This window comes from Stylophora pistillata, chromosome 5 (assembly GCF_964205215.1).
Source record: "Stylophora pistillata chromosome 5, jaStyPist1.2, whole genome shotgun sequence".
NCBI classification, from domain to species: domain Eukaryota; kingdom Metazoa; phylum Cnidaria; class Anthozoa; order Scleractinia; family Pocilloporidae; genus Stylophora; species Stylophora pistillata.
This window is the reverse complement of record NC_142523.1, coordinates 12,404,985-12,416,733: the sequence shown is the minus strand read 5'-3', so window position 1 is coordinate 12,416,733 and position 11,749 is coordinate 12,404,985. Positions and strand designations below refer to the sequence as shown.

Below are 11,749 nucleotides of genomic sequence, written 5' to 3'. Positions count from 1 at the left end.
TAACATCAAGAAATGGCTAGTCTTCTTGGATAGGGACAAATAAATGGAGGTCCCATCTCCTGCAGGGTTAGGGGTAAGAGACATTAATTTCCCACGCACAAGATTTCTGTATGATGGATGTCCTCCCCTGGGGTGGGATGGGTGGGTTGGGGTTAGTTTAGGTGGGTGAACCTAGTAGGGGACTATGTGTCCTATTGTTCTCTGTACACTGTACAAATCTATAAAAACTCAAAACTCAAAAATCTGTTTGTTAATTCTTTCTCTAGCTGCTAACCATTTTCTTTTTCAAGAATTTGGTGTTAGATCAAGATAAGAACTACTTGATAATTTACAGCAGTATTAGCCTGCAGTGCAGGCGGATTTTGGCGGGGCGAGTAGATTTTTAGGCCGCCATCTTGAATTAGAAAAACAGTGCAGAGTTGGGGCGAGGTAAAACATTTGGGGAAGGGGGGAGGGGGAGAGGAAAAAAAGAAAAAAACCCTTTCCCCTCCTTTTCTTTCCCTTCCCTTTCTTTCCTCTCCCCCTCTCCCTCTCCCTTTCCATTTTTTCTTTCCCCTTCTCCTCTCTCCTTCCCCAAATGTTTTACCTCACCCCAACTCTCCACTGTTTTTCTAATTCAAGATGGCGGCCTGAACAACCGATAGGAATATCTACTCGCCTCACCAAAATCCCCCTGCACTGCAGGCTACAGCAGTATCTCATCAAGTGTTTGTTGAGTAATGTATCAATATTACAGGGAGAAGTTACATGTTAATCACTTCTGGCTAATAAAGGGTTAGCTTTGTTTAGTTTAGTTTTGCCGACAGGCAGGGAAACTGCAACAGCTTGTGCCAATTACTGCAGGCCCAGTAAACCCACCCATCTCACCCCAGGGGAGGACATCCACCACACAGTAATCTCGTGCGTGAGAAATTAACGTCTCCTACCCCTAACCCTGCTGTGCAGGCGTGGTGGCCTCATGATTGGTGCACTCGACTCCAGATTGAGTGGTCTGGGTTCGAGTTCCGGCCGGGACATTGTGTTGTGTTCTTAGGCAAGACACTTTACTCTCACAGTGCCTCTCTTCACCCAGGTGTATAAATGGGTACCGGCAAATTTAATGCTGGGAGTAACCCTGTGATGGACTGGCATCCCATCCAGGGGGAGTAGAAATACTCCTAGTTGCTTCATGCTACAGAAACCAGAGTTAAGCACCGGCCTAATGGGCCACTAGGCTCGTAAACGGACTTTACCTTTACCCCTAACCCTGCAGGAGACGGGGCCTACAGTTTACTCGTCCTTATCCGAGAAGACTAGAATATCTATCCATTTCTTGATATTATAGAAAGGTAGCAAAGTCAGTTATTTTGAGACCGTGAGTATCGGTCTGGCCAGGGCTCAAACCCTCGACCTCCCGCACAACACAATCTGGCGTTCTAACCAATTGAGCTAACAAGAAGGCAGTGCTATTAAAGAGTTAAAGCATCTATTTTGTAAATAATGGTGTAAATTATCAATCTATATCTAAATCACTATTATCATCCTCTTTTTTTGCTGTCACACTTGCTGTTAACTGGCATTCTAATTCTTCAGTTAAAATGTCATTTCTGAAAAAGGAAAATGAATACAAATTGTATCAAAGATAAACGTCTACATGATATCATAGAAATTTTTTTAAGCAACTCTTTTAGATGCTAGCTCTATGTTGAGGAAAGGCAGTTCCACTGGCATAGGATATTGGCATTTCTAAACAATGCTCATTTCTTATTTCTCGTCATAAAATATTTAAGTTGCTATGTGCACTCTCATTGGTTGAAGGATATGTTTAGAAATGAGTTTGTAAACACAGCTGTGACATCACACTTTTTGTACTTGGAGATGCACTGGCCTTTTACTTGACAGGATTGATTCTACATTTTAAATCTAAATATAAGATCTCTACAATGTCTTCCACACAAGTTTGCTTTAGTTGAAGAGTAGTTCTCTAGGTCATTTCAAGCTAAAGAAACTGGGATGAGCCCATAGCTGTGACGAGCCACTAAACTTGGAAGATTTACAGGTAGGTGCAATCTTCTCTAAGAAAGCAGCCAAGTTTGCATGCCATATTGGCACTTACTCAATTAAGAAGCTCTCCACATCAGAAGCAAAGAAGTCTTGTCCAAAGGTGTCTTCCAGCTTAACAAAATTGCCAATAGTTTGTCCACCTTTGTAAACAAGTAAAGCAGGGAGGCCTTCCTTTGTCTATGATGAAATGAGATTACAGCCAAAACAGGAAAATTTAATTACAGCTCTCCATAGGTAGTAACAGTTTGTAGAAACTGGCTGGCCAGGTTGCTAACTTTAAAAATGAATGGTGTCAAAACATGAATAAAATAATTTCTTGAGAAGTTTTCAATAATTTTGTAAACAGTCAATCAACATTGTATTAAAAATGTAGTTTTGAATTGACCTGTTCACAAAAATCTCAATAGTGACATTTTTTTAATGAATAGTCCATTTTACAGTTGTGTGCTTGGTTGCCAAGCCTTTGAATGGGAGTGAGGCTAGGGTTGACCTTGTTATGATACAAACCTTGCTGCCTTTCAATCGTAAATCACTTTGTTATCATGCTGAGTAGATACAGGTCTCTATCACAACAAGGTCACCTTCAGCCTCACTCTAAATCAAAGGCTTGGCAACTAAGTATACAAATGTAAAATGGCCTATTGTCTGTCCAGTCAGTTTGATGTACCGGTAATAGTAAGAGCCCATAGTTATCATCTTTAACCCGTCCAGTGTTCTCCTTTATTTTAATCGTGACAAGTTAAAAAGAATTTTCACACTGGTAGTCAAGAGAAATCCTTTTAACGTGTTGAATTTTCAAAACTTCCAAGCAACTTAAGTCTACAAAGGCAGTCCAAGACTGAGAGGATAAAATGTGACATAGAAGACAAATTGGTCCTTCATGAGGTCCAATTATCAACTTCCCAATATAAAAATATACAAGGTCATCACAGAAGTTTTAACTCACAAAGTTTCTGCTAATACCAGTTTCCCTAGCAATGATCTTGCAAAATTTCACCTAATTTGATTGTAAAAAACAGCAATTAGTACAGGGATCATAAATGCTGTGGATTTCGGCACCAAACAAATCCACAGAGAACCATCCCAATTTTAAGAGGAAATCTACTTGTAGAACTATAAATTAATATTTCTCACCAGGGAGTACTGCTGGGCTAAACATTGCAGACAGCCATTCATGGCTCTACAGCTTTGAAGATCCTTAAGAGTAAAAAAATGAATATCAAATGAATGAAAATGAAGAATTCAATATAATATCCATATTCAATAAAGATACTTCAGTTACTGTATGACTTTGATGAAAACATATTTATTTATTAATTTTAATTAACCCTTTGACTCCTAAAAGTGATTTACATGTAACTTCTCCTAATAATATTTATACATTACAGTGAACAGGTAATGAGAATACTCAAACTCAACAGTCAGACAAAAATTGTTTTGTTGATCTAGCACCAAATACTTGGAACTAATTTACAAGGAAATTTGTAGCAGGTGGAAGGGAGAATTGACAATCAGATCTAGCAAATTAAAAGGGTTAAGAGTGATTAGGATCTATTTTCTCCTGAACATATTGCCCCGAATCAAACATCAATCAAGGCTCTGCTCTAGGAAAAATTGAAGGGAACCCAGCAATCTGAAACTGTGAAATCCAAGGTGCCCAGCATATGCTTTCTATGAAAAAGCTAAGATTCCTGAGTCGCCCAAGAGCAAAAGTGAGGCGCCAGGGGGCCACCAGGCACTGCTATCTAGACTACAGCCCTGATCAAGATCACAAGAATAAAGGAAATGATTGCAAACTCAACAAGCTCTTGCGATTTTTAGACAAAATCTCCTTGTAGGTACCACAGGAAATGGGAAGAGAACAGTATGGAGAATATGCATACTGATGACAGAGTGTAAAGGGTCAACCATTTAACTCCTATGAGTGACCAAGACAGAACTTCTCTTTAAAATTTCAATAAAATATAAAGCAGACAAGTGCTGAGAATAAAAGAAAAATATCACTTGGGGGATTATTAGTGGATTTATTAGAGACTTTAAGAAACCACGACGGCGACGCCAAGGAAGACTTCGATTAAAAAATGAATTTCTACTCTTAGTTAGAATTTCAAAAATGGTTGCAGGAGCTTACTGTCTCATACAGTGCAACAGCTCAACTTCAACATGACGTATAAAGTAGCCATTGAGTTCCAAATGGAAATTAAAATAATTTGCCGTCGTGGTTTCAGTTCGCAGACGACGTAAATTTTGGCAATTTCATGTTGTTGTTTTGCATAGGATGGCTAAGAAATGTACAAAGTTTCAAAACGCACATGCTGAGCTATTGTTCTGCCTATTAGATCTCTTGTTTTTCCACATCCTCGTTACCGTCGCCGTCGTGGTTTCTAAAAGTCCCTATTAGCAAATTCTCTGAACTAATGTCAAAAGAATTGTGTGATAGACAATAACGAGAATTTAGTAATTAGGTCTTAGGAGTGAACGGGGTTAAAATGATGTTACCTCACTGTAAAGATGAACCACAACAATCACATTTGGATTTTCTTTATCAACAGCATCAAGAAACTGATCTTTGTTTTCTAATGAAATTACTTTTCCAAATTTAGGACTGAAAAGAAAAAAGAAATCTTTTAATGGTTACAGAATCAAACCTTAATCTTCAACATCATACTGAAGGGGCATATGGCACCACATGTTATCTTCAGCATCAAATACTGAAGGGGCATACGGCACCACATGTTATCTTCAGCATAACATGTGTGAGCAGCATTGAGTTCCAAATGGACACATCTTTAATTTTTGGTTCTCAGACCATGCAAATTTTGGTGAATTTACTTTGTGTTTTGCATGTGCTAAACTATTGTTCTGCCCATTAGACCTTTTCCATGTCCTCATTGCCTTGTTGCCAACTGGCAGTTTGCTTAAGGTTCCAATTATTTGGGAGACACTGGTTTGAACCTTGCTGATACCTGAATTTTTCAAGCTTTAGTCAATGTTCACCAGTACGAATCATTTCTTTCTTTATTTTTCCTCTCACTGTATGAAAAAGGAAGTGTTTCAACCTGTTTAGCTGAAGTCTTCTCTCCTGTTCCTCTTTTAACTGAAGTAATCTTTGTAAGTGGTATTGTTGAATGAATTCATCCGTGTCAAGCTCTAGCTCCTTGAGAAGTTCTTTTTCTTTTTCATCATCAAGCTGTAAATAACAAAAAAAATATATTCATTGGCAAAATTGCTCATATTCAAGGATATGGTAGACATTCAAAAGCCAATTGTTTTTCAATTGTTTTTCACATCAAATCAAGCATTTAAAGTTTCTGAGAAAAAATTTTGTAAAATAATGAAATGTGCTGAAGTTATTTACAATAACCTTTCCACTGATTTAAAATTAATGATGGTTGGACCTTTATATAGTGTGTTGACCTTAGTGATCTTACAGCTATTCTTTTCTTTGAACTTTGGACAGCCTACTGTTGATGGCAAGCTGGAAATTACGCTAACTCAGAGTCAAGTGATGTGGGTTTGATCATAGGCAGTCCAAGAATACTGTGTGTGATAATCTTAATAAGTTTAATTTACTTAATATTTTCCTTAATGACCTTTAGACCCCAAAATCACACACAGTACACTTGGGCTTTGGCTGCCTGATGTTTGAATCCTAACCAGACAATTATGTTGGGTCCTTGAGCAAAGCACCTGCCTCGCATGTTGCCTCTACCCACCCACCCCCCCTCCCAGGAATGTAAGTGAGTACTAACAAACTGTCACAGAAACTGGTGACAGTTTGTCAGTAGTTTCTCTGTCAGTAGTTTGTCAGTAGTTTCTCCCACTACCCCTTCTCCCTACCCCCTCCCCCTGGTGTTTCATAACCTATGAAACACTAGGGAGAGGGTGTAGGGAGAAGGGGTAGGGAGAAGGGGGTAGTGGGAAGGTAAATACAATGAACTAACTTCCTCTAATCCACAATCACTACTTCTGGACACTCTATGAGATGGAAACTAGTATAAGCAGCATTTTGTTTGGCTTTTGTTGTTGAAACTTGTTTACAGATTTATAAGTGAGCTCACATTAGGGTCACTGCATTTTGTTCTTATGTTGATGAGTGGATATTCACACAGGACCTTTCTGAACCAAGGAGTTAGGTGAAATACTAGGGTGGGGAGAGAGATGGAGGGGTTAACAGGCAATGACCTGTCACAGAAACCTGTCAAACACTAGGGGGCGGGGGTAGGGAGAAGGGGGTAGTGGGGGAGGTAAATACAATGAACTAACTTCCTCCAATCTGCAATCAAATACATCTGAAAACCTTATAAGATGGAAACTAGTGAAAGCAGCATTTTGTTTGGCTTTTGTTGTTGAAACTTATACCCAGATTTATTTATAAGCTCACACTAGCTAAGATCACTGCATTTTGTTCTTATGCCAATTAGTGGATATTCATACAGGACCTCAGTCTCTGAACCTGGGAGTTAGCTGGAGAGTAGCAAATGAAAGGGTGTCCAGAAGAAAGCTTTAATTTAGCTAAGATGAAACATTCACTTCTCCCTCTATTTCAAAGGAAATATAAGACACTTTGAGAGGAGAATATATCAGTTCATCACCTTTTTTTTTTTTTGATAATTTGATATTATTATATGATTGGACAACCTGACCAACATTTCATGAAATGGAAAACTTTTGACTCTTTAATCCCTAAGAATGACCAGCATCTAATTTCTCCTATCAATATCACCCCTGAACCACACATTAAGGTCAGGAGAATAAAGGAAATGATTACACACTCAAAAAGCTCTTGATTGTTTGACAAATCTCCCTTGTAAGCACCATAGGAAATGTATAAAGGGCAGTGTGGAGAACCTGAACACTGATATTAGGGTGTAAAGGTGTAATGACAAGCATTGAGCCAAGAGGCACTTTAGATATATCATATTGTTTATGGAGGGGGGTATTGTTGGGGTCTATTAGAAACCGAAAAACCACATGCAAAACTTTCTAAACTGATAAATTTGCACATCTCAGTTGTCAAAATCCTAATTGATCTGATACTGTGGTTACAAGTGGAGCAACATAAGTTTTGCAGTTATTTGAGATCAGCAGAGGCGTATAAATGCTGATCAGAAGAGAAACCCGTACCCCAAATGAATATAAAAAACTGAAAAAGCACATTAATTTTGATACCAAATCTGAGTACCCATCAAATATTTTGATGAAAACTGAAAACCAAATGCTAAAAACTGAAAATCCATAAAACGCAATAAACAACAAAACCGAAAAACTGACGTTTTTTTTGCCACAAAAACCGAAAAATCAATCTGAAAAATAGCCAAAACCACAAAACTGCAAACCCCAATGCCCTCACTCTTTATGTAAGGAAAATAACTTACACTGCTTTGGCAAGAGACAGAAAACTTCTGTGCCAATGCTCTAATTTCTTTCTCTTTTTCTTTCCGCTGTTCAGTCTCGAGTTGTTTATAACGACGATAGTCTTGAATGACTCCTTTAGGTCCTGTCTGGAGACTCAAAATCAATTATGAGTAAGTAGAAGATAAATACAAAAATAAAAATCATCAATTAAGGGAACCATTCTGGAAATGGCTTAAGCTTGCTTTTTAACACCCTAACAGATATACTCGGCAAATTAATTCAAACCAAATGACATTTGCCAAAGGCACATACAAACTGACATTGACTGGTTAAGACCTTATTAAATCATTATTGATTTTTTCAGCCGCCTAACTTAATAGCGCTTTGCAAGAGCAATGAGGTAAAACTTCAGACGATGGTTTATACTGAAAAAACTGGGCCGTTTACAAGCATATTAATAAATCATATTAGAGGATTTAAGATTCTGGCCTGCTGTGATGCTTCAGAAAAAATAATTATGTATTCTACTTGCTATTGATTTCTTTAATCCAAGAACTGTATAGATAATGAGTCATACAGAAATCTTACTGTTGATGTCAATAAATTGGCGTATCAATTTATTTCAGCTATCCAACAAAACAATGCGATCAATTTGCACACTCGATCACAAGAATAAGATCGAGCCCTTCCCCTTCACAAGATCGTTAGTTGACGATGAAAGGAACTATCTCTTGCCTCATAAAAGGAAAACAGAATGTATATGTTGACAATTTTGGATTCGTCATCATAGATCTACCAAATCCCATGGTTAGCGATGTGAGGTGAGGAATTCGTAAATTTACGTTCCATACCAATCAAACAGAAAATTAATTAATTAATTAATATTATGTTTTTAAATAGTTTCACCTTCGGAACTTCGAGTCGAAAATCCGGAGGAGCTGCTACGTTGCTTAGATCAATGTTATCGTCTCTAGGGTCTTCATCGCCTGAAATTTTGTAATCCTCATCTTCTCCTTCACTTTCAGAGCTCGATACGTAATTTTGGGTTTTTAACCCGAGAATTTTATCGTCCAAAGTTGTCATCTTCGAAAATATTGAAGTGGATTTCAACTCGCGCACAACAGTCAGCGGTTAAGCGTCATTCGAGTTGAAAATGAGTGTAATAGTCACAATGCCTCGCATTTCATCTACCTCAACTTTCCTTCGTTGCACATATCACATCAGCTGATGCAGAATGCGTGTGATAAACTCGCCGATTACAGCTATGCTAGTTTAAGGAAAATAATTTTGCTGATTTAAAGATCCCTTAAACTTGAAATCGAAAGGCGAAATTTTGAAAATCCGAAGCAGAGAGCCATTAATTAAGGTAGAGAGCCGAAGTGAACTGTTTTCAAAAACTCTGTCAAAACTACTGAACTATTTGCGTTTACATCAGAAACAAAGGATGATAAACAAAAAAGTGAACTGAAACCGTTGTGAAATCACCTTTTCAAACTACGTGCTTTTTGTTTTTTGCCAATGGAGTGTATATTTCTAGATGGGAAATAAAATGCAAAAACCTTATGGAGATTCTTTCAGAAGAAATGCTTCAAAGCACTGATTCCTCTTTCTTCTCTCCATTATGACTTTCATTTCCATTAGCAATTTTTCAAGCTAAGTTTGTTGTGGCAGACTTAAAGACCTACACACTTTTGGGCTGAAATCGACTCTGCGCAAAAGAAAATTGAAAAAAAAAAAAGAAAACACGCGCTTGAATTTTCATTTCATTTCGTCGGAAGTAGCATTTATTTTAGCGGAAATCCTCATCGGTTTTTCACGGGCATTCATCCAGTTATTCCAGCCTTCGTTCAAAGCCTCTACGGGCGCGCCTCCACTGCTTGGCACAAACCTGTCAGTTACGCAACCTACCACCAGTAGGCTTCTAGAGAGTCCGGTAAAATGCTTCCGTTTTATTCCACAAGTACACCCTTCACCCACTAGAGTTCTATTTTGTTAATGATTCCTTACTCTAAAATGCGCACGGGGCTAAAGTGTGGAGAACAGAGTGACAGAAAGGATGAAAGGTCGTCTGTGCTCTCGCTTTCTCCCTTTCCAAAACGCTCCATGCAGGATGCAAACACAACGGTCAAACATTAGAGTGTATAAATGCAAAAGCTGTAGTAGCTCGCTTACCAGTCGTTTCGTACCCATGGATCTATCGTATCCAGACCATTCGTACTCAGGCTCAGACGTTTCGTACACACTTTCGATTACTTCGTACCTAACTCTAAGGTACTTCGTACCTAACTCGTATCGTACCCAACAAATTATGACACAAAATTTTTAAAAACATTTATTTCATTTATCCTAGTAGTCGCAAAAAAGCTAGTTTCTAATCACGGAAACATTAAAAAGTGACCTAGTTGACCCATCCTAATATATTATTCCTACTGCACGCAGCGCCTACGCTTAAACGTACCTATTCTACATAGTGAAAAAGCTAGTTTCTAAAGTCATAGTAACGTTGAAAAGTTATCTTACTCTTGAACAATCGTGACCTAGTTGCCCTAACTGACCTATATCCTAATATGTTTTCCCCATTATCACGGAGTGCCTATACGACTAAACGTACTTATTCTACTTAGTAAAAAATAAAAATCCTGGTCACGGTAGTAAATGCAAATAATGTCTAAGTTCAGTTCAGTGCATCACTGGTCTGTTTATATTGGCACATCCTTTGAGCAGCTGCCTCAGTGACCTCTCCTTCTTGTTGAAGGCATCCCAAAGTTCGAAGAGACGCCTCTGCACTTCGCGATTGGTGGACCTCTGCATTCGCTTAAGCTTCCGCTCGGAGATTAGACGAATTTTGTAGCGACACTAGTCTCGCTTCTTTGTGCAGTAGGGCCACAAACATGTGGAGGGGCAGACCGCATCGACCAGCGGCCCTTCTGTTCAGGCTATGATGCCAGCCCTCAATGTCACTGTTTGTTCTGATTGATTGCATAAATACGCTCCAGCACTTGGGAGGCCAAACTGTGCTGCGAATCCAGTTTTCCTCGATGTAACCGACGAACTGCTGTAAAGGCTCCGTCTTGGCTTCTGGTTTTAGGCTGTCGAAGGTTGCAGCAATGGTCTCATGCGGGAGGGAAGGTAGTGCCATCATTCGCCTGATGTAACCATTCGTAGCCCGGTCTCTCATATACACAGTCTGAAGGCTTAGCTATTGAACTCTTCTCCAAAGGGCCTGGTTCCAGTGGAAGACACACCCCAACAACTGCACTTCCGGAAGGCACGGCGCTCTCGAAGTCAGCGGTAACCTGCTCCACGCTCGGGGTAGTTGGCAGGATCCTCAGCACCTTCTTTAACACCTTCTTGTAGTCATGCTTTCTTTTGCTGGACATCGGTACAAACAGCAGCTCCTCAGTAGCGAAGATCAGATGTCGTTTTCGGCGGGTTTCGATATCTGCTCGAAGAAATCCCTCCGGGATACTAGACTCGTCCATGGTGAAGTCTAGATCGACCGGATCTTGTGGTCGTTTCGACTGTCGGCAGCGATTGACTGCTCTAGCTAAATGTTCGAGTCTGGCTAGGGTAGGCATAGCAGCAGCAGTCTCCATTCCCTGTAGCAGTACTTAATCGACGATCGCTGATGCTAGCTGGAACAGGTCATCAGTGGCTTTTCTCTTGATGGCGGCAGTCAATTTAGCAGTCTCTGGGAGCCCAACTTCTCCCGCATGGTTGTGTTCGACTCCAACGGTAAAGCCCCCGGGACGCTAAATCACTGACGCCGGACAGTGGTTGGACTTGCCTCGGAAGCTACAGTGCCAGTCTGTCATCGCATTCCTCCGCCGTTTAACCGTGACAATACGAGTAACCGCGGCTGTCGAACAGTTTCTGCTGGCCTCTCTTAGATGCTCCTTCGACGACTTCAAAGGTCAGAGGCGGCGGCTGGTCATCGACTGCCTGGTCCTCGATGGTTGGCTCTCCCACAGACGATTCCTCAATTGGTACAGGTAACTCCAGTAATGGACACTGGATGAAGGGCTACTCGAGGCGGACAACATTGTAACTTCCCTCACGGTTCCCAGCTCTGTTGATAAATAACCCGCGTGTAAAAAACCTAGTCTTTAGCAACTCCTGGCAGAAATTTGCCATTCAAGTTATGCCGATAAACAATAAATCCATACTTTTACATTTTGAAAAGACTATAATAAAACGATGATAGGGCGATCTTTGTTGACGTCATCGTTTACATTTAGCCTCAACCCAGATTTACAGAAAAAGTATTTAATAGTTCGATATTAACACCGAAAAAAAGTGTTTTCGAGGAGCTTTTTACTTTTTACTTAAATTCCTTGCCTACAATAGA

At 39.7% G+C, this 11,749-nt stretch overlaps 1 protein-coding gene and 1 pseudogene across 1 annotated transcript; both read right to left on the bottom strand.

The window, feature by feature from the left end:
• Window positions 1-1,351: 1,351 nt before the first annotated feature.
• Window positions 1,352-8,540, bottom strand: LOC111339422 (phosducin-like protein). Its single transcript, XM_022946078.2, has 8 exons — window positions 8,308-8,540; window positions 7,422-7,547; window positions 5,103-5,233; window positions 4,543-4,648; window positions 3,178-3,240; window positions 2,990-3,040; window positions 2,096-2,220; window positions 1,352-1,586 (listed from the first exon to the last, which is right to left on the bottom strand). The coding sequence occupies exons 1-8, from the start codon at window positions 8,482-8,484 to the stop codon at window positions 1,493-1,495; spliced, it is 873 nt and encodes a 290-aa protein (XP_022801813.2). The 5' UTR covers window positions 8,485-8,540; the 3' UTR covers window positions 1,352-1,492.
• Window positions 8,541-9,725: 1,185 nt separating this feature from the next.
• On the bottom strand, window positions 9,726-11,444 carry LOC111339409 (uncharacterized; annotated as a pseudogene).
• Window positions 11,445-11,749: the final 305 nt, after the last annotated feature.